The sequence below is a fragment of the Cucumis melo genome, chromosome 3 (assembly GCF_025177605.1).
Source record: "Cucumis melo cultivar AY chromosome 3, USDA_Cmelo_AY_1.0, whole genome shotgun sequence".
NCBI lineage: Eukaryota > Viridiplantae > Streptophyta > Magnoliopsida > Cucurbitales > Cucurbitaceae > Cucumis > Cucumis melo.
The window spans coordinates 3,519,799-3,543,138 of record NC_066859.1 but is presented as its reverse complement, the minus strand read 5'-3'; the positions used below and the strand labels follow the sequence as shown (position 1 = coordinate 3,543,138).

At 33.8% G+C, this 23,340-nt stretch overlaps 2 protein-coding genes and 1 long non-coding RNA gene across 4 annotated transcripts; 1 reads left to right on the top strand and 2 right to left on the bottom strand.

The window, feature by feature from the left end:
- Positions 1 to 1,077: 1,077 nt before the first annotated feature.
- LOC107990502 (uncharacterized) lies at positions 1,078 to 2,778 on the top strand. Its single transcript, XM_017043914.1, has 4 exons — positions 1,078 to 1,309; positions 1,390 to 1,547; positions 2,067 to 2,194; positions 2,619 to 2,778. The coding sequence occupies exons 1-4, from the start codon at positions 1,078 to 1,080 to the stop codon at positions 2,776 to 2,778; spliced, it is 678 nt and encodes a 225-aa protein (XP_016899403.1).
- Positions 2,779 to 5,711: 2,933 nt separating this feature from the next.
- On the bottom strand, positions 5,712 to 10,650 carry LOC103485578 (protein SMAX1-LIKE 7). Of its 2 annotated transcripts, XM_008443248.3 has the most exons (4): positions 9,010 to 10,423; positions 8,045 to 8,288; positions 7,522 to 7,776; positions 5,712 to 7,446 (listed from the first exon to the last, which is right to left on the bottom strand). In XM_008443248.3, the coding sequence occupies exons 1-4, from the start codon at positions 10,179 to 10,181 to the stop codon at positions 5,863 to 5,865; spliced, it is 3,255 nt and encodes a 1,084-aa protein (XP_008441470.1). In that variant the 5' UTR covers positions 10,182 to 10,423; the 3' UTR covers positions 5,712 to 5,862. The 2 variants fall into 2 exon arrangements, with proteins under 2 accessions (XP_008441470.1, XP_008441469.1); XM_008443247.3 differs by having other exon boundaries at positions 5,712 to 7,776; positions 9,010 to 10,650.
- A 7,508-nt stretch (positions 10,651 to 18,158) lies between these two features.
- LOC103485577 (uncharacterized) lies at positions 18,159 to 21,528 on the bottom strand. The gene is made up of 2 exons (XR_536871.3): positions 21,233 to 21,528; positions 18,159 to 18,488 (listed from the first exon to the last, which is right to left on the bottom strand). It is a non-coding gene; the product is annotated as an uncharacterized LOC103485577 (long non-coding RNA).
- Positions 21,529 to 23,340: the final 1,812 nt, after the last annotated feature.

Below are 23,340 nucleotides of genomic sequence, written 5' to 3'. Positions count from 1 at the left end.
AATTAAGCTTCTGAACAAAAGAAAATCATTCTCTTTATTTAGCAATGTAACAAATTTTATTTTAATTTGCAAAACCGTATAAAACCAAGTTTTTTTACTCAATTTTTACTACAATTATAGGATAAAAAATGTTTAGAGGCATACTACATATACTAGTGTTTTCTACAAAATATGGATTACTTATGCGAAAGTACCATACATTTTTTTGGTATAAAATGCATCTCAAAATATCATTGACTTTTGAAAGAAAACAACAGATAAATAAATGATACTATTACACATGCGACATAAGTTTTTGAAGCATTAGAAATTCATAGTCGTATAATGCGTATTTAAGAAACCTAACAACTTCAATAGTATCGCTGCTATTTCCGTCACACTTAATACTTGTTAACAAAAAATCATGATTCATGTACTCTCGTTCCTGTGTTGTAATGAGATGTCTTTGCTTTTTTTAAAAAAAAAATTGTTCCAAGCTTAAAGGACCATTTCTTTCAACAGGATATCAATATAGAAGTTGTAATGGATGAATATGAATTAGCTTCCATACTTACCACGTTCCTGACATCCCAACATCAGTTACTACTAATGTTGGAGTGGTTACATAACGATACCAAGAGGATAACCCATGTACCTTATGAGACTAGCATTAGAATTAGGCAATTAGCATACTTCTGCATGATCTATAAGTCTGACCTAGTATGTCGGCAAAGTACAAGAATGGACCAAAAATGTTTCCCCATTCTATGCCACATACTTAGAACCTTCTTTGGATTAGTGTCCCTGGAAATTGTTGATGTTGAGGAGATGGTCACAATGTTCCTCCACGTACTGGCGCATGACGTGAAGAATCGAGAGATTCAACGAGAGTTCGTGCGATCCAGTGAAACAGTTTCACAGGACTTCAACATAGTATTGTTGGCAGTCTTATGGGACGAGTTATTGAAAAAATCACAACCAGTTACAAACGAGTGCAAAGATCTACGTTGGAGGTGGTTTGAGGATCATTTTTTTTAATTCAAACTACATACTCAAACGTGAAGAGGTGAAACTTGCTAATTCCCTAGTCTTTATACAATGCATAATTGCCTTGGTGCATTAGACAACACATATATCAAGGGGAACGTTCCAGCACATGAGAGGTCGCGATATAGAACACGAAAGGGTGATGTTGTCACAAACGTCTTTGGAGTCTGTGATACCAAAGGCAATTTTGTTTTCGTACTAGCCGGCTGGGAAGGATCCGCTGCCGACTCTTGCATCCTTCAAGATGCTATTTCAAGACCGAACGACTTGAAGGTGCCGAAGGGTATGTAAGTCCAATTTTTTTGTCAACAAAATTTTATTGTGCCTAAGCATCGTCATTTAAAGCGTGTGATGTCATCATAGGATTTTACTACCTATGCAATGTCGAGTACCTTGATGTTGAAGGTTTCCAAGCTCCATACAGAGGGCAAAGATACAACCTTCAAGAGTGGCGTGGAGCGAAAAATCCACCGTCAACAACGAAAAAGTTCTTCAACATGAAACATTCTTTTGCACGAAATGTAATTAAATAAGCTTTTGGTCTGTTGAAGGGTCTGGGTAATCCTTTGAGAAAAGTCATACTACCCTATACAAGTCCAATGTGAACGATACTTGCATGTTGTCTACTTCACAAACTCATCAATAGAGAGATGACAAACGTCGGCATAGCACCTGATGTAGATGAGGGTGATTCAACTTACGCGAAAATGGAAGAAGATGATATACACTACATTGAGACATCAAACGAATGAAGTGCCTGGAAGGACGAGCTAGCCGAAGAAATGTTCAGTGATTGGGAGTTACGTAATCAGTAGCACGATTAGATGAATTAGTAGTTCGTTGTTTACGTTTCCCTTACTGGTCGCGTTAAAGCCTTCAAAATATGTTTGTTAGAGTAATTCAGTGTTTGTTATATCAATGTATTTCTTGACCATTAATATGAATGATACACTGGAAATTCACTTGAAGCACACTCTTTTATATTATGTGCCTTCTTCGTAGCTTTACTCTGTTGACTAATATGATTGTGTTTTTTTTAGTATAGCAAGTTCTTTAAGGGTCCCAAGCACTTGTGGACAAAAGAGGAGAACGCAACCCTCATGGAATGTCTAGTGAAGTTGGTCAACAGCGGTGGTTGGAAGTCCGACAACAAAATTTTTAGACCCGGGTACCATAGTTAGCTTGCAAGAATGATGGCTCAGAAGATACCAGGTCATAACATCTAGGCCATGACTATCGATAGTCGTATAAAAACAATGAAGAAAATGTTTCGTGCTATATCCGAGATGCGCGGCCCGCCCTACAGTGGTTTTGGCTACAACGATGAATTGAAGTGCATCATTGTCGAAAAGGATGTATTCGATAATTGGATGAAAGTACGCTATTTCTTGTCTTTTGCATTACTCTTTTATAATCAAAGATAAACTAACTCCATCCACTTTAACACTTCAACAGAGTCATCCTGCTATGAAGGACCTACTAAACAGATCCTTTCTCCATTACGACGACCTTTCCTATGTCTTTGGGAGAGACCGTGTGACGGGAGGGCGCTTAGAGATATTTACGGATGTGGGGTAGAATGTCCATTTCAGGTACGAGGGATTTGCCATTGGCGATGGCAATGATATGGAGATCCCTATTATGTTTAGTCAAGGACTAAACATGTTGCTTGGTGAATTTATGGGCAGTCGACCTGAGCGGTCAGGTGACAGTAGGAATGCTTCAAGTGGGTCAAAGAGGAAGAGACCGTGACTAGCCTGTAGAGACCGCAGACATAATTTCAAATGCCATAGAGTGTGCCAATGACCAGCTCAACTGCATTGCAGAATGGTCGATCTTAAGGAATCAAGATGCAAGCGCGACACGACAGGAGGTTGTTCAACAATTATAGGTCGTCCCCAAACTTACTAAAATCGACAGGTGTCGCTGTATGCATGTCTTGATGCATAATATTGATGACATGAAAGCATTCCTTGTTGTACCTGATGAGCTGAAGTTTGACTACTGTATGATGATTCTCCAAGAAAATCCATGAGTGCTTAACCACGTTCCTTTGTTTATCTTGTTAGTTTTATTGTGTATCTGCTATGTTTACTATTTTTCTACCTTGTCATGTGTTTCGTAATTATGTTGTTATGTGAACCATATTTGAAGTAATCCAACTCCTCCGTGCATGTCGTATTCAAATTTCTATTTGCATTGCTTTAATGGGGTAAGACTATACGTGTGAACGACACAAGGACAAAAAGTAAGAAACAAGGCGCAACATAACGATTTAAAATTTGACTTTATGAAATGAACGGGGTCTATAGGAAAAATAATTAAAATCATATTTACAAAAATTATTATGATTTATTATAATTATATATATTAATATTGTTTATTTTCAAATTAAAAAATTTAACACAACACTAGTACCATAATCCTTCCTCCAAACAAGTATTATCATAACACTACAATCATAATTCATCCCCCAAACAAGTATTATCATAACACTACCTATTATAATCATTTCCTCAAACACATACTATCATAACACTATTATTCATAATCATTCTCCCAAACACATATTATTACAACACTACGGATAATAACCCTTCTCCCAAACAAATATTATCATAACACTAGTTTTATCATAACTCTAGGATTATCATAATCCTTATCCCCCATAACTCTACCCTTCCCCCAAACGACCCCTTAATGTTGTAGTATTGAACTACTTTAATTTGGGATTATCTGCATTTCTCAATTCGTATGTATCCTTCTTTCCTCGTATAATAGATTTCATACTACACAACAAACGATTAAAAAAGACAGACAACCAATCATAATTCCTAAGCACCTCTTGGTCGTCGACAATTACTAACATTTCCACATCAAATTGAGTTTTCTTGTTCTTTTCATCCTATTACAACCTCAATGAATAACGCAAGTGCAACCTTCACAACGTCTCTGTCATTTGTAAAACTGAATTGTTTGAAGATTTTCTCTACCTCCGAACATGTTTTCTCTTTCTCCTTCCGGAGCCTTGGTTCAAGTATGAGCTCCTGTAGTCTCTCACCACATGTGTCTCTTTGAATCGTTACATCAGCCGATCACAAACCAATTAGCAAGTTAAATTCCTTTGGTGTGAATGTAACATTCTTTCCCAAAATTCCAAATAAGAAGTGGTGGAACAACTGATCATTGTATACCATGTGAACATTTAGCAACCGACCAAAGATGATTTTATTGAACATTACCATTTGATTCAAAAACCGTTTTGTTTATAGAGTTGTCCTAAATTTCATACTTGACCATAATGTCTAGAATATTGGATACAGTTCATTTAATGTGAGGGATTAGAGTGTTGAATGTAACCCACTAGCACATTAGTCGTGAAGTCTCAATAAAGTACATGAATAATATAAATTATGTAATTTTTCTATTTCTTCGAAGTAAAGTGTATAACTGCCATTGTAAGTATAACTTTACTGAATAATAGATAACTATATGTATCCAAGATAACATCGTTGGACATTGAAGAACTCAATATCTCATGTGAAGCAATATGAAAGTCCGAGTCATTTTCAAAACATAAAAGTGAGAATGTCCAATCAATTAGAATTAAGAAAACCTACTGATTCATAAAGGTGCAAGAATAACCTGAATAATCCAACAACCCGAACTATCCAACTCATGGTTTGGATTAGTTTAAAATGTGGGTTGGGTTAGGTTGAAAGTTTTGGTTTTTTTCTTGGGATGGGCGTTGAAAAATGGTTCAATCCAACCCAACCCAAATTAATAATATATGTGTATATTTATAAATTAGGAAAAATACATGATCGTGTAGGTAGTATCAACATGATCGTGTAGTTCTTTTTAACGATGAAAAAAATGCTTCAAATCTAAAAGATTATGTTGACCACGATAAATTATCGTGTTGGCTATAGTAAACGATCGTTTACATCATATCCACACGATCGTATAATTCTTTTTGAAAAAGGTATTCAAATCTAAAAGATTGTGTTGACCATGCTAAACGATTGTGTTGACTTAGTAAGTGATCATTTAGATCATATTTACACGACCGTGTGGTTCTTTCAATTTATATATGTTTGAAATTTTGGATTTATGAATATTGAACAGGTACAACAATTTTAAACTTTACAAACATTAGAAATGAAAAAAAAAAAAAACAATACAACTCAACAACCCAACTCATATTTTACGGGTTGGATTGGGTTGGACTGAAAAATTAATTTGGGTTATTCATCTTGCCAACCCAACCAACCCAAAAATATAGGTTGGGTTGAGAATGTATCTCAATCCAACCTAACCCAACCCAACCTGTTTTTACCCTTACTATTTTGATATATTTGATGTACATGTCTCTTAGCTCCCGAAAAGAACATGAGCAGTAGTTTTAATTGATTGTATTGTGTGCTGATATGGTATTAATTGAAATCCATTTACTTCTCACCTCGAATAATTATATTAACCCTCAAATAATTATATTCTCTAAGGTTAATGATTTTATCGAGCACAACAACGTGCCTAATATCAACGTTGAAACTAACTAAAACTCGAAAGAGGAAAACAATAAACAGATTCAATCTCTAGTTAATGGTACATGCAATGCTAATCGTTGTGGAATCCATTGAAATCCGAACATCAAACTAGGGAAAAAATGCAAGCAAAAACAATGGTGAATGGCTAATAACTTGTTGAACTTCATCACGCAACTACATATCATATCTTACATAACATACCCTGGAAAAAGAAAACCCAACAAAATTATGGGATTTACAGGCTAAGCAAGGTTTTACTAGATTACATGATACTACATTTTACATCTTAGCTAGAACATGACTTTGGATCGAAAATGATTCTCTGAGGAAGACATACTTCTGCTGTTTTTTCCTCCAATGAAAGCTCCTGATCACATGTAGTAAGTTTGATAATGGAATAAGAAGAGAGTATGTGTATTCTTTTTACTTCTAAGAATTTTCTGCTTAGAACTTGTTCCATCCAATCATCAACATCTTTGTTCCCATATGAAATATAAGCAGCTGCAAGCAATTGTTCCATGACCATTGAGTCAATTTCAAGCATGTATTCTGAGCCAAACACACTGTGGAATATCTTCTTAACGTCCTTTTGAATTTTCTCAGCAAGACCATCAAAATCAAATGGCTTGAAAATTACTACTTGATCAATGTGGTTACAAAATTCTTGTAACCATGTTTTGGAGATCTCAGAAGTGGAATCATTATCAGTGCAATCACCATCAATGTCATGCTGGGGATTTTCTTCTGCAGGCCGATTCAAATCCAGGAATTTGTTTGACGTTGGCGTCTTATTACTCCGTTTCACTATTTCAGATTTTTCATGGTGGTCTGAAGATTTATCTATGACGTTGAGCTTCCTTTTGCTCATAAAGAAGGGGTTAGGAATGCTCTTTCTCTCGGTATCAGAGACCGTCTTGCTTCGGTTTGTTTGATCTCCAAAGCTTGAAGCAACTTCTATGCGCAATGGCCAACATTTTGCTTTCAAGAGTCTTTCTTCAGAATACTTGACCATTTGCTTGGTGGGGAAAGTTATTTGATGTTCTGTAATCAAAGATGTTGTGGTTGTCATGAATATCGCATTTTTAATGCTAACTTCTCTTCCTTGCAGATCTGAAAGTTTACCAGTTTGAATAGCTTGTGACAATCTGTTTTGATCAAGAAGTTCAGCTTTGTCGACATTTTCAAGCATAACAATGGATAAGGGTTGCTTCCTCAACTCAGCAGCAACAAAATCGAGAACAGTTTTCCCTCGGAATTCTGCACTGTAACTTTTAATTCGTGGAGTATCGGGATTGACCATCCCATCTTGGGAACTTAAATCAACACATATGAACTGATCCTTATTGCCATACATTATCTCAGAAAGTGCAATACCAACTCTTTTTTTACCAAACTTATCAGGACCAACAAAGTTGAACCATATGTCCCCCCTCAAATTAGATCCATGGCGTTGGCGTTGGGATATTGTTTGACTAATGATACTCACAGCCTGATCTTGCCAGAAAACTCTTTCCTTGAGCAATCGAAAGAGTGTTTTGATATCCATAGCATTCATCTGTCCTCTTTGTTCAGGATGGCTGGAACAGGATGAAGATGGAGTGAAGCCATTACAAACTTTACCGTTGACCAAATCAACATTTGTTGAACAGCAGCCTGACAAGTCAGATGGAAAGTCTGCGCTATTAGGATTTAATGGTTTCTTCAGCTTATAACTGGTAGGCAAAGAAACTATCCCCAATCCTAAATCTGTTGTGACAGAACCCGCAGATGGGGAAGATGTTCGATTTTCATCATCAATGCTGGAAATGGACAAGCTGAAAGGAGAGTTGCGACTCCTTAACTCCAGATCTTCAGTTTTAGGCATTCCTTCCTGAAGTTTGGACAGGAAATTCTCGTTACTCCCCTTGCCAGATAAAGGAAAAGTATTTGATCTCAAGAGAGAAACCTTAGGCAAATCCATGAAATTTCTGGAGTTCAAATCTGTGGATGAATCCTTGTGAGATGAAGCACAGGCACTGGGGCTGCAGTGGATGACAGCAGCATCTTCCCTTTTATCTTCAGTGACTTGGAAGCCAACAACCGTTGGAAACATGGGTGCTTCTTTTAATGGTGGACCGTGATGAAGACGCTGACATATATTGTCCCATTTCTTTTGGAACCCTGCAATTTTGGCACTCAGTACCAGTCCATCATCTCTGGTCTGCACTGAAGACGTATGAACTAGCTTTTACACAAGAAATGTACAGGATTCTCTAAACTAAACTACATATCAGTCCTCACAATGGATTGTTATAAAAATCCTCAATTACCAAAGCACCATGAAGAGTGAAATAAACAGTATAGAAATAGATAAGTATATAGCTTCTATCTAAAACAAACATATCTTAGAACATGAAAAGCACTGCCATAGCATCGGAATACTGAACTCCTTTATAAATTGAGAACTGAATTTGAAAGCAAACACTCACCTTTGCATCAAATGCATCGAAGCTGCTAAGTTCAGTCATTTGCATCCAAGAAGGCAGGCTAGATTGGTACTGCTCGGAAAGCGGGGGAGTAAAAACACCCTTTGAAGCAGCAATTACTTCTTCTTCACAGCTTTTGTCACATTGGAGACAGCGAGAAGGATGTTGGTATGAACCATTCAAAGGGATAGTTGCATCAGAAGGTGTGGAAAAGAATCCACCAAGAGGTACAAATGATCCCATCAAACTGTAGTGATCAATAGGATAATTTATAAGATCCAAAGATACAATAAGTAAACTGAAACAGAAAATGGATTTAAAAAAAAAAGATAAAAGTTGGCTTCTCCTCAGGAAGAAAACATCGATATCTGAAGTACTTTAATTAACTAGTTAACACCTCTTAAGTAAGTTGAATCTTCATCATCAGTATTTATTTAAATTCACATTCATATTAACAATATATCTATGATATCTTAGGAGGAAGAAAAGAGAGATATCACCAGATTTCTACGAGGATTGTTTTTTATAAGTGTCACCAGACTTCGAGTATTGTAGGGTGATCTGTAAAGTTGGGTTCACTTCATACCAAAACTTCTAATTAAAAAAGAAAAAAATCCTCTTAAGAGATATGAGACAACTTTTTACATGCCATCAGCAATCTTGTTTTAATCAAATTTAAGGGATGCTCCTCTAAAAACCCTAAACAACAGAAAACTACACAACAAAACATATGAATTTGTAAATAATTAAATCTCACTATGAAAAGGCAAGAATTTCCATATGTGTATGGCAGATTACAACATAAAGAGAAAAGGAGACTGATCCAACCATGAAACAACTGTTCTTATCCCTACAGACGATATTATATTTGAACTACCTCCAGTATTGACTTTTAAGTCCTTAAAATTCATGAACAAGGTCTTTATGAAAAAGTTTAAATCAAGTTCCAAGAAGATTTGGAGACTAACCTGGACCTGGGATATGATTCAGGTCTAAGAGAAGTGATGGGCAAAAGATTCAAATCCCAATCCTTCTCAATCGAAGGAAATTTCGTTACAAATCTCAAATAAGTTTCATAGCTTGAAGCGGCGCCGATCAGCCAAACTTTATCACCATGAACGTCGACCAACTTTTTCAATTGGCCAACAATATGGCTTGCTCGATCATCAGTAAAATTTTCGCCAACAAATGCCTTCAAATCTCCGAAATTCACTATCAATCCAGGCTCCGGGGATTGCTCCACCATCTGTACAACTTCCACAAATCTCATATTCAAAGACCCCATTTCGGAATTCTCAGATAAAAACCTAGAGAAATCGTTCTCAAGACAAACAGTTCTAACACCAGCAAGTTCCTCTGGTAAGAAATTCTCGTTTCGTTTCTCAATAGCGTCAGTGAAACCCTTGAGCGCAACGTAAGCAGATACTCCAACAAGCAGGGGATTCCTTCCCCTGTTTCTCCCCAAAACCTCTCCAATTCTGCGATTGTTGTCGTCGTTATCCCCATCGCGAAATTCAGAAAGGGGAAACAAGAAACCCCGGCGATTAGAATCGGAACAATCCATCAAATTACAGAGGAACAAAGGGGGGCCTCTAGTACGAGAAGTATAACGAAGAAGCTGAGGAAAAGGGCGAATAATCGCAAGCTTAATTTCGGAGCTCCGGAATCCGGCTTCACCAAAAACCCGACTGACGACAGGATCGTCGAGTATGGAGAGAAGGAAATGCTGGAGCTCGACTTTGACGCAAGCAATGGAGGATTGGTGAGATAGCTGGTGATACAAATGGAAATTCTCGGGCTGGCGGCGCTGGTTGGCCTGAGAGCGCTTAATGGCAGCCATGAGGGAGTTGGAAACGGGAGGGTCGTCGGAGATTTGAGTGGAAGGGACTCTGTCGAGAGAGACGCTGAGACAGAGCTCGAGTGCTTTGAATTGAAGACGAGGAGAATAGGCGGTGGTTTTACGGGCGCGTGCACAGGCGTCGCGTAGGGCGGAGGAAGGGAGAGAGAGAAGAGCGGATATGGCGTGAAGGGACGTCGTTTGAGCATGTCCACGGCGGCGTGCTACTGCCACCGCCTCGTCGAGCGCGTGAGCTGCATCTGGTGCTAAACATTGCCGAGCTGAACTTACCGCCGTTGGCATCACCGCCGAGCATACAAAATTAAGATATCAGATTAATTTCTTTTTTTATTATTATTTATTAATATTTTTTTCTTTTTAACAATAATAATATACAAATTTCTTTTCTTTTCTTTTTTCTTTTTTTTTTTTGTTTTGATTTGAAAAAAGAAAGAAAAAGGCTCTTTCTCACTCACTCTCAGTGTTTTGAGTGTGTTTTTATAAATCAGAAAATCGAGGAAAAGGAAAAGAAAATGAGAATGAAATTGTAAGAATAAGAGAGAATTCCAAATATAAATATTTGTATATATATAAAAAGGGGGGGATGACGTGGCAAGAGGAATGACAATGGTGGTGAAATGTGGGACCCAGCCAAATAAGTGTGGGCCATTGGGATATTGAGAAAGGCATTTTTTACAACAAAGAACTGTATAGAGGAGAGGGGTCGAGGATGGCATAGATTCTACATATCTTAGGCCAAAGATCTTTCACTCTCTTTCACTTTTATTTTCTATCTTCCTTCTTTCTTTTTCAAATTCATATTCTCTTTAATTCTATTACTATTTCCCTTTTAACAAACACTTCTTTTCTTTCTTTTTCTTCTTTTGTTTTAATACCTTCCCCAACTCCCAAAAATTACCTCTTCAAAGTACCCGATCATTTTAATCGAGAGTTTCGTGCCCAGGTTTAGAATCAAATTCCTCAAAATTAAAGATTTCTGATGCCCGTGTTTTAGACGCTGGATTTGAAAATCTGAATTTCCGATCCATGCGTTTGAACTAAATTTCTAGATTTAGCTAATTTGTTTAATTTTTTTAGTTGTATATCTTAAATTTATAATGTATCAAATTTTTTAATTAATATTTTTTTTTATATTCGGTACCTCTAATTCAATTTCTAACGCTATTAATTTTCATGACAATAATGTAAAAGTAAGAAATTTTAACATTCATCAACAATAACTTTGATTATAGATACATTAACATATTTGGTCTAATTAGGAATATTACGAATCATTCACAAAATATAATTGGATGGGGTTTGCAAAAGTTTCAATTAAGCAACATTAAAAGGGTCAAGCAAAGGCGAGAATCAATTGAAGTTACTTTTAGTCATAGTTATGGTTATCTTCCTGTGATATGCATGAAATGTATTTCAAACCACTTTTGTCAAAAGGATTTAAATAAAAACGAGTTTAAAAATGTTTTTTTTTTCTTAAGTAAATCAAATAAGTTTCAAGTCTTCTAATTAAGTTGACCAACGAAAAAAATGAAAAATATTATTAAACTAACGATAAACCATTGTATATGCAATATATATTTACAATTTTTACTATATTACCAATATATTAATATTTGACTTATACTTAAAAGATCATCATCAATTTTCACCTATGAAAAATTAGAAAAAGTAAAATAAGAAAAATAAAATCTCCTAAAATAAAGTAAAGATTAATTTTAAACAAAGAAAAAAGATATTAAAAAAACTCCGTAAGAAAATAAGTAGAAAAATGAGAAAATGTGTTTTAAGAGTTTTCAAAAATTCATTTTTATTAATTTTTCAAGGTTGGCGATAGTCACGTAAAGTTGGTGGTTGGAAGTTGCCATAGGAGTTGTCAGAAATGACACCTAGTGGTTAGCCAACAATGGTCACTGAGGGTGGTGTTCGAAGTTCAAAGTTGGCCAACGAATTTTCTAGATTGAATTAGAAAGAAAAGCTAATCCATGGCTTGAATAGTGTTTACTATTAAAATTCATGGAAAACATCAGTGTAGGAAGCCTTGGTGAAGACAGTCGTCTAACAATGGCAAAAACAGTCAACAATCACCAATGATTAAGGCAATTAGTTGGTCACCGGCCATCATAACAATCGGTTGCCAAGGGTCATGGCTTTTGGTCATTAACCATTACTATGATCGTTTATTATACTTGCCTAGCAAACAAAGATTTACCTCCGTGGAAAGGATGATTCATTCTGATCGACATGAGAGTCCAACTACATTGGATGATCGATCATTAACAATAACTACTGTTCGTTGACAATCAAGATGTTCATTTGACGACACTGACATTCAAAGTTGTAGGTCACCCCCTAAAATTGTTAAAATTAGACCATTTAAACCGACGATAATTGAAATGGTTGGACCAAAATAAGATAGCAATTTAATATTCAAACTTATATAATCAAATACTATTTATATAATTATACGTGAGTTTAATAGTCTAAGTATATCATTATCATTACAGTCCTACTTTAGATATGATTTTTGTGATTAACCTTAAAACTTTTAGGGTCAGTCTAATTACTGTGGTTTTTTTTTTTTTTTTTCTCTTTTTGGTTTTTGAAAAGAATAATAAAATAACTTTAAAAATTATATTTTAAGTTTTTAAATTTTAACCCCGCCCCTTAAAATAGAGGTAAAAAATAGATATCAAATCGAGACGAAAAGAGATTATAGACTTAATTTTATTTGTTTAAGTAGAACTTTAATTTCTTGCTTTTCTTTTCAATCAAGTTTCCTATTAGTTTTCTTTCTTCTGTTTTGATTGTGATTTAAAGTTGAAGCTACAACGTCTCTTATCCTAATTACAAATAGATAATGAATCCATTTAAATTGAATTAAGAAAAAAATGTTTTCCTATTTTTATTTAAATTTGTTATTGTGAAAAATTATTTAAAATACATTTTAAAAAATAGTTTTGAATAGTTTCTAAACATATTAATTTTTTTTGAATAATTTAGTTTTTAAATTAAACATTTGAAAATGTAATCCAAATACACGATAACATTAATCCACATATATGTATATAATATTTAGTATGTTCTCACAATTAGTTTAGAGTGAACTTCCTTTTAATAAAATCCTAAAAAAGAAAAAAGCATGCTGCTAACCATATGTAAGTTTTGATCCTAATTATAAAGGTCAATTATGTTTGTTTGTTTTGTTTTTTTTTTTTTTTTTTCTCTCAAAATATTTTAGTTCTTAGACTAACTTTTTATAGAAAAACAAAAATTTAACAACTACAATCCTAAAATTGACGCCAATTTAATTTTTGTCTCGAGTGTTTCCGCTCAATCTTTCAATAGTTTTTTGAAAATTTTATTTAATTTGATTTTTGAAATATCAATAGAAAGTGAAGACCAAATAAAGAAACTTACCAATTGAAGTAATGTTTGTAAGTTTAATATTTAAAAACAAAAAATCAGATTTACATTTTCTTTTTAACTTATATTTTAAACTCTTTAAGTAGTCGATAACTAAACAAATAAATTTATGCTATAAACAATATTTATTGGCTTAGTTTAAAAAATGGAAAACCTAAGCACAATATATATATATATATCAAAGAAAATCCAAGTATACGATTAACAATGATCTTGATAGGACCAAAAATCAATTTTCTTTCAAATATTGATATTTAAAAATGTTGAAATTGATCGTAGAAAAATCTAAACTCAATTTAAATTGATTTTTCAATAATTAGTTATGAAGTGATTGACCTCATTTTATTCCTTTGTTAAAATACCAAATTTGCCCCAATGTTTAAGACTATTTTTTCCATTTTAAATGCTTGAAACCAAACATCAATATGCTTCCATAAAAATTAATTGTACAAAGTTTATTGTACTTAAATATCTTTTTTTCTTAATCATTATATCACTTTCAAACATGCGTAGTGACATTAAAATTAAACATAGGGTTAACAACATTAGGGCTAGGCCAAGATAATCAAGAGGGAAGATGGTGACATGATTCTCGATCATACAAATAAAACCATGGAAAGAAAGAATACATGGGAAAGAGTATAATATAATACTATAGTTAATTGTAAGTTATAATAATAGTAAAAAAACACTAGTTATTATAACATGAAGTAGATAATAATAGTTCACTCTACTCAAACTGAAGTAAGGAATCCAAACGACCCCAAATAATTATCAAACGAGATCTAAGATTTGTATAATAATATTAAAGTAAAACATAGGGTTAATAGAATTAGGGTGAGGCCAAAAATATCAAAGAGAGATGAGAGATGGTGGTGATTCTCAATCATAGAAATAGTGTTAGGAGAGAGAGAGAGAGAGATGAAAGGAAAGATGGTGTAATGTAATGTATCCACCAACTAAGGGGTGGGGGCCAAGAGGACACACAACATTGGTGAGTCACACTCAGTGTCTGCCTACACTCTTTATAATTTTTTTTTCACTTTTGATGTTTACTATTTTGGGTGCTTCTTCATTGAGTTGACTCACCAACCAACTTGTACCCAACTCGGTATTCCATGATGCTGTTTATGCCCACTCCCCAACCCACATACACAACACACTATAAAGTTAAACTTAAACTAAAAACTAAAGTAAAACCCTTCCCTTTCTTCTTTCCTTCTTCCTTCATATCATTTCATATCATATCATATTCATATTCCTTTTCACTCCACACAAAATTATTATTCAAAAAAAGCTTGAAAGTGACACAATTCAGAAAGTAACACTCTCAGTTCCAACCACCACCATACACATTCCATTCATATGCAACATAGGGTTTAACTCATTTTGAAACCTCCTCTTTTGGAATATGGACCCCCCCCCCCCCCCCCCCTCTCCCTTCTTTTTCTTTCTTTTTCTCCCGTCCTACTCGTCTTAAAAGTGATCCATAATAAAGGCCGACTTAGATATTCTATCACCTAAATTTTACCTTCTAACTCCCTTTATTTATTTACGGTATTCTAATACACTGTAATGAAGGAATTTACTCTTTGCTTTCTGAGCGAAAGAGTAACATGTGGGGATGATAATGTGAGAAAGGAAAGGAAAGGAAAGGAGGGAGGGGTTAAATTTATAAAGGTGTTTGATTTGATGTGTTTTTTTTTGTTCCTACCTGCTTTCCTTTCCTGTGCTTTTATCACTTTTCCAAAACCTTTTCAGTTCCCCTCAATGTACCAAACAACCTCTTCTTAGATCTAACCTTTTTCAGCCAAACTCCCAATGACCAATCCCCCTCCTCTCTCTCTCCATCTTTGCTCACCTTAATCTTTTAATATATAAATATATATGTTATTATATAGAGTCGACTCAACCACTCAAATTCTTCATTTATTTTTCCTCTCCAAATACACACACATATATAAAGCAATGTCATGAGGTATGAAAAACAATATTTGCCTATGCGTTGTAAACCTCTAACACAAACAGTCTCCTTCAAGATGTTCGTACAATTTAAAAATTAAAGCAGACAAAAAAAAATTTAGACACTATACAGTCACGAAAATTAGGGCAAGGAAGAAGTTAGCCCTCTGTCTCTCAACTTTTACAGAAAGCAAATCTTTAGATGAAAGAGAAGGAAAATGAAGACCAAAAAACATAATCAATGTAATAAGTTTTTCATTGGAACATGTGGTCTCCTCTAAGATGGATAGAATTCTAGTGTGCAATACAGAAAAAGTTGTAAGGGAATCGTAATATTTAACTTTTCTTTCTTCTCATTTCGATTTCGTTGGAAGTGAATAACCAAACCATCAACTTTTAGAATGATAATTGATGTTTGTATCTATTGAACTATACTAGTATCATATGTATCATATCAACCGTACGAAGAAGAAAGCATAAACACCAATTACTTCAAAAACTGATAACTATAAGGAACAATCATTTAAATATTATTAAATTTTGACAGTTTTATGAAGCGTAATTTTAAGCTTTTGTAAAATACTGACGCATGTGTATCTGCACACAAACCACTATGCCTAAATTCTCAAAACACATAAATCAAGCTCCCTTTAACCAAAAATAAGCAAAAAAGGACGGATCCTTATCCCATTAATTGATGATATCTGCTCAAATCTATGGAAAAGAATTGATTATAGTTCACACTTCAAATACAAAGTAATAGCCAATCTCAGGCAGTCCACATGCATCTTTTTGGCTACTGATGTTTGAGTTATTAAAGATGTAGGGCCAATCAAAACAATTATCTCTCTTCCAACAACTCATCATCAAACTCTCAGTCTACAGAATCTCATCCCATAAAGGGGGGAAAAATCCTAAGCATATAATTTTTGCAATAACAAAGGGTATAACGTATTTTCCACTTTTGCAGCAGTGTCCATTTATTCTGCATAGAAGCTAACCAAATATAAATTCATAGGTTCTCTGCTCCCACTAAAGCAATTGGAGAGAAAGAAAGTGTGTGTGGGAGTAATCAGTCTGCGATAGAGATGGGAAAAAGAGAGATTCTAGGAATAGAGGATCCACAAGACTTTGCATTATTTTCTGCAAAAAAGCATTTGGCTTTTAGCTACACGTTGTTTTCTTTTTCTTTTTCCCTTCCTTTTTTCTCATATCTTTTCTGCTTTGCTTCTACCTTGTATCTATGTGCATAATTATCAGGTGTCAATAATTAAGGTTAGTCTGATTGAATTTTAAGTACAACTGCCTAAGCAATTGAAACTGAAACAACTAATACTTACTCAGTTTTACTAAAGTTTAAGTAGACCCAAGTAGTAAATCCTGTTATTCTATTTTGGACAAAACAGGGCACGGGAATAACAAACGTTTTTGTTTGCTTGACCCAACAAGGGAGCATGTTTCATTTTATTTCACACGCTTCATCAAGGGAATAATTTGATTCATGCCTATCGAACGTTGAGTTGTTAATACTCGAACAGAAAAACCAGGTCTACCAAGTACCGCACACCCACAAAAAGGAGGAAAAAGAAATCCAAACGAGATCTTCAATACCATAAATTTAAGCATATAAGTAAGATAAACAGAAAGAGACAAATATATATAGCCTTTGTAAAGTCTCACAATACAAATACCTACACAATCTGTTCTGGATTCTTGTTCCTGACAATATGTTAATTCACTTGAAAGTTTGGTCATTTTCTCACCGCCCATTCACAAGAAAAGAAATGAAAAGGTTGATCAGGTAGGTTTAACCTGAAGGTTTTCCTTATTTAATTCTCTTTGAGCTATATCTCAGAAAGAAAGCTATGAATTCCCCCTCGTGAAACCATATACTTTAAGCATCAGACAACAGTAGTGGAGTTGAAAGGACTGAATGAAGTGCTCAAAAGAAGTTTGAGGCTGAAAAGTGGTGGGGAGGGGGAGGGGGAGGGGGGGACTATGCAGATCTGCAGCAGTAGCTGTCATTCATGGCAATATTCAATAATGCCATGTTAAAGGAGATCGAGTGGGGCTGTGAAAATAAATGAATAAATAAATATATTACGAAAGAAAGAAAGTTGAAAAGATTGGAGAAAATCCAACAAACACATTTGGATGAATTGTCTAATATCGAACTTCAACTTCATTACCATATATATGGAGCAGTTAGCTTTTACACACGGTAGCTGTTTGTGTTGATCTTCTAACTGTTTTCTCTACTATAAAAAAACAAACAAGAATAGATTTAAAAGAAAATGGGTTTATAATCTTTCATATGTTCGTTAAAGGTATATCCCCGATGTTCTATCAATTAGATCTTAGGCAAAAGAACATCAGAAATTCTAGACCTCAATCCGTCCTGTAAAAAATAAAATTTCTTTTAACCCTTTGAATAAATAATATTTTCAACCAGAAACTGCAAGAGCTAGACAATAAAACGAGGAAAATAAAGTCCCAATTAAAAGAGGGATTAGTTGCTTCTTTAGGGGACCAGAAACACTGCAGAAATTCCCTTTCAATAAATTTCCACTCAAGAAACAAAATTAAGAGAAAAGGATGATAGAATTTTATAATATTTTGGGAAGATATTCAACCTTACTCTCACTTTTGCAGTTGAAAACTACATAACATCATTACTGAATAAGCTTTTTCCAATAAAGAGTGATGGGATTTGACTTTCGTCCACTAATGCACAAATATTTTATTCCCTCACTCTCATACGTATCTGCTTTCTCATTAAAATTGCAAGTGGCCAATTTCCAATTAGTTATGTTGTTCAATCAGATTGCCAACTACTAAACGTCTAATTGGTCAATTAAAAAGACAGCTAGAAAGTAATACAAGATGTATATCTGGTAGTAAATGGACCATTAACAAATGGGAAGGGCAATTGTTCGTGCTTATCACACTTTCATTTCTCCATGATCCTTAGTTTCCTATAAATGATACTCGAAATAGCAGAATAATAGTTCCTCTCAATTTATTGGCAATAGTTGAACAGTATGGTTAGTGCTGATCATACCTTTCTATGTGCATTTCCATGTACTAAGGTTAATTCTAAGAGAAACAAAAGTTCAAATGTGTCCAACGAGCAAGCTGTTTTAGCCTCAGCGGGAAAAACATTCATAAAAAACAATGGTCGTGCAGAAGAATAGGTCCCGATGCCTGAATGAACCAAAAAGAAAGAAATATTATTAAGAAAAATGTAATAGTGAAAAACGCCTTTCCTATTGAAGTGCACGTTCAGAAGTTTATAAATTAATGATTTATGAATTTATGGAAAATGGAACAAAGACATCAATCAAGAGACCCGGCGAATAAGCATTGTGAAATGGAAGTTCCTAGAAGTAGTTCTACAGAACCGTGTTAGGATAAGTATAAAACATTCTACAGCGTAGGTATACACCAATAAGGAAAAAAATTGAATTGATATACGAATTGTTCCCTACTTTATTAGATAAACATGGTCCATAAATTAATTTATCCAAATTTGTTCAATAGGTTTTGTCACAATTTTCCGTTAATTATGAATTTTGGTCAAAGTGGCCACAAATATATTCAACCCCGTGTCATCTGAAATTATGCAATCCCAGCACCATGATTTAACGTGCTTGTCGCATAAAGGGTGGTGGATATGACTGCACTCTTTCATTTCCCTTTATATTTTTTTGACACTTGCAGAATTTCTTTGGTATCGTAGTAATTGTTTTGATTCGTAATGCGTTAGCAGCAAGGTTGTCATAGTTGGAAAATCCATCTTTGCTATAAATGGATGTTCTATTTCTGACATGACACCAACGACTACAAATTTCATGAACTTTTGAACAGAATAGCCCACTAGGCAATAATGACCAAGCTACAATCTACCCATCAAAACAATATTGCTCGGGGAAAACCAAGCGTGGTAGTTTTTGGTAAAGATTACATGCTAGTTCCACCCTTTAGTAGCATTTAAGCTATTGATTGAAGACAAATTTAATTATATATCACTAATACTCCCCTCATTTGTGGGCTCGAAATATTTAAAAGGTCCAACTTTTAATTAGGGAGAAAACAACAAGGGGGTTGAACACATGACCTCCTAACACATATGACCTCCCTAGACCACCTGGTCTGATACCATATTAAACCACCAATTCACCAAAAGTTTAAACCAGTGGTTGAAGGCAAATTTAATTATGTATTACTAACACATACAAATTCCAAAAGTGGTGATAGTCACTACACCATAGTCACAACTCAAAATTACTTGAGCATAAAAACTCAAAATAAAAGGACAATGATGTGTGGCATGGAAATTAGCATAGGTAAATTGGCATCAACAACCTTGGCCATAGCATTTAAATAAAAAGACGTAACCTAAGATACAAAGATGGGTGTTCATAGGATTAACTAGCAGTTGCGCCATCAAGTGTGAAGCATAGTCAAACCTTGTCTAAGGCAAAAGGCATTGCAACTCCACGCCACTTTTAAAAATAAATGACAATGTCAGTTTACTGGAGGCCCAAAGGACCCCTTTGATTCATTGTTATATATCGCAAATCAAAACTAGTTAATTTTTAGCATTTAAATTTAATCCTAATATCTTATTTGGACACAAGTTATTTTATTTTATCAAGTTCGTTCAATAAAACAATCCAGACAAAACTAAACAAAGAACACAGAAAGCAAATCTAAATGTTTTCTAAACTCGTCATAATAATTGAGATAGATTCTAAAAGAATTCAATGTTCGACTCAAACACATATTTTTCTATTCAATCAAGACCATATATATTTAAATCACAATCAAACCAGATCTTAAGCATCACTACTACCCAAACCTGCATAAGATATGTTTTTCTTTTAGTTACTATAGTTGTAAATAATTTGAACAAAATAAACTCCCCCACTTAAAAAAGGGGTCAGAAATAACAAAAAGTGAAGTAATAAAGTATATTCCACAAAGCAAATAATTTAGGGTAGAGTTGATTAACCGCACCAAAGCCTAGCCTAATCTCTACACAGAACAGTGGAAGAACCTCTTCCCACTAGTATCTTCTTTTCTAAATTAGTACAGAAATATGCTGGTAGCCTGCTTTTTTGGCCCACCAATGACCCATATGCTTTATAATGCTTCAATCACTACAAAAAAAAAAAAAAAAAAAAAAAAAAGAGTCTAGCAAAATACTCAATAATATCCGCCCCCCCAAAAAAGAAACAGGAATTTCAATTATGTGATTATGGTATGTGGGGATGGCTATTCCTGAGTAGGAGATGCGTATGACTCTGTCCAAGCACAGGAAGCGATCCCTGGACTGTGGAAAAAGTTTTCTTTTCCACGTAAAGAAGAAATTATAAAGATGTTGAAATTATGGAAGGGAAAATTTCTTTTAGAAAGAAAAATAATAAAATTGAAAAGGGAAACAAGAAGGGGATATTGAGGTGGGGTTGGTGGGTGTCTGAGTGGATTACTTTGTCTTGATCTTTGGATTTTACCATAAATAGTAAATCTATGTGTGTTGTGCTTAGTGGAAGAACCTGGTTCTTACTCCATTACCTTCCCTGATTTAGACATATACTTACACTTTGAATTCAGACAACAATTCTTAACAGCGATTTCTTCCTCTCGTTTTTCAAAAGTCTTTGGCCACTTCAACATAGCATTTTGAACATAAATCGAACTTTGCTTTACAACTTTCGAAGTAGTAAAGTGAGACAAAAACAAAAAGACAAAAAAAGGAATCAAATAATAACTTTGGTTGAAAAATCCTCCGATTCTAGGGTTAGATATTTTCCTGTGAAATTCGCATATCAAAATTATATTCAATGTTGCAGAAATTTCTCATAATTGTATGAGTTAACAGGAACAAGATCCAAGACGCAGCAAAAGCTCCAATCTATAATAAATTTACACAAAAACATACTGACCTTCTTGCTTCTCCGGCTTCCATTCCGTCTTCAGAAAAATCTCTAATCAATGCAGATCCAAGAGCAATTTGATAGATCGGTTCTAAAAAAATTTCAGTTCAGTCGCCTCATGTGGGAGTTGGTTAGAATTCATTAGAACACATTTCTTTTCCCTTGGTTCCGGGAATGGAAAATTCAAATATCGTCAATTATATAGCTTAAAAGGATAGTCGACCGTGATAGACAAAATGCATTTTTGACTCCAATGATTTTGCATTTTAATTAATTATATACATTTTATTTGGTTACTAACACACAAAGTTATGATCTCTTTTGACAATATATATATATAAAATATAAAATATGAGTTGAAATTGTTCATGTCCTTTGGGTCATAGAGACTAACAAAGATTTGGACTATACAAGAAACCTTACTTAAAAGTTAAAAGGGTATATCATAGAGCCCAGCCCAAGCTTGACATGAGTCTTTCCCAACTCTAATATTTGGGCTTTCGTTTTTTATTTTCCTTTTCGAAACAAATACAAAAAAAAAAAAAAATAATAATAATAATAGCATAATCTCCGACCCTAAATTTTGTAGTCAAAAAGTAATTGCAACATACCCATTCCATTCTAAATATCAAACATTAAAAGAAAAATTATAAATAGCACAAAAAATAATAGATTTATATTATTGATAGACTTTGCTATATTTACGATTTTTTTTTAAAATGCTCATATATATGCTAAAATTTTGAATTTTAACTATACGTTTTGTAGATGTTTCAAAACTAGTTTTAGATATAAAAATAATTAAAATATTAGACAAAAAGTTGATACTTTGAATAGTTTGGTTATGGTGTAGAATAAAACAGGAACTACACATTGACCCATCATTGCTACGTTTATTTCAAATCTCAATGCTTATCTAAAATTTTAATGTATTTTGATTTTAATAGCAGTTTTGAAAGAAGTAGTAGAAATAGATAACAAAGTTGGAGGTGCAATTCATTAATTAATTAATTTTTCTAAAAAAAAAAATAGCAATAATAGGAAAGAACTAAAAGAAAGAAGAAAAGAAAAAGGTGAGGGAGTTATATAGTATGATTAAGAGACCACATGGGGTATAGAGTCAAATCAATGCTCAAAGTAAGGTTATAATGAAGATTGTTGGTGTTTCATGTTAGTGTGGAAACTCCACATGAAAGTAAGGTGGGTTCTCACTTCCCATGTGACCTTTCTCTGCATCTTAATCTCACTCTCTCTTCATCCTTAATTCTAATTTAACATTACTCTAAAAAAATTATAAAATTTAAAAAAAAAAAAAAACTCCAATAATCCAAATTGATATAATTTCATAACATTCCTTAAATTTTTTTAAAACTAATTGTTCACAAATATCGATTAATTTATATATTAACGTCATGGGCAGAACTTAGATTTATTGGAATTTTGGAATAAAATAAAACTGTTCTTCCCTTCTTACATTTTCGTCCAATAATTTTCTCAACATAATGTTATTTTGAACATTATATTTGAATACAATTTCAAACACATTATAATAAATGTAATAACTATAAATTTCGAATGAAAAGAGGTCTCTATTTTTGTTTTTGATTTGTTGTGGCATAAATTTGTGAACGATTGTAACTTTTATCCACGACCTCCCTAAAAAAAATTTGAACTTTATTAACTACAACTTTTGTCATCCTATTATAGAAAATGAAAAAAAAAATTAAATCAAAATAATGTACCTCAACTAAAAGTTTAAGAAAGTGAAGTTGTGTACCTTGAATGGTCAAAAAATATTATGAACTATTGAATTATTAAAAAGGTAGAAATTATAATGAACACACAGAAAATAGAAATTAACAAATAATTTTTTTTATGAACAATTTCAGTCTTCACCTTCATCTTGAGCAATCTTCAACTTTCGATCTTCAATCTTTGAAAAGTGAGAATTGACACATAATGTTACTCCCCATCCCAAATGCCACTTTATTCGACTAAATGACGACGATGTGACCGCCTAGACATTCTATGTGAGCTTCTCCGCGAGATACATGTAGAACGCTTAGTAAGCAGACTAAATACAGCCAACGAACTTAAAAATGGAATATGAACTCAAA

Bases quoted from the DNA above. Each gene is read 5' to 3' on its own strand.
- LOC107990502 (XM_017043914.1), top strand. From the start codon at position 1,078: ATGCATAATTGCCTTGGTGCATTAGACAACACATATATCAAGGGGAAC. The intron at 1,310-1,389 runs GTATGTAAGTCC...ATGTCATCATAG, and splicing joins CGACTTGAAGGTGCCGAAGG to GATTTTACTACCTATGCAAT. The intron at 1,548-2,066 runs GTAATTAAATAA...TGTTTTTTTTAG, and splicing joins AACATTCTTTTGCACGAAAT to TATAGCAAGTTCTTTAAGGG.
- LOC103485578 (XM_008443247.3), bottom strand. From the start codon at position 10,181: ATGCCAACGGCGGTAAGTTCAGCTCGGCAATGTTTAGCACCAGATGCA. The intron at 8,289-9,009 runs GTTAGTCTCCAA...TGATCACTACAG, and splicing joins GAATCATATCCCAGGTCCAG to TTTGATGGGATCATTTGTAC. The intron at 7,777-8,044 runs GTGAGTGTTTGC...TCTTCAGTGCAG, and splicing joins TCGATGCATTTGATGCAAAG to ACCAGAGATGATGGACTGGT.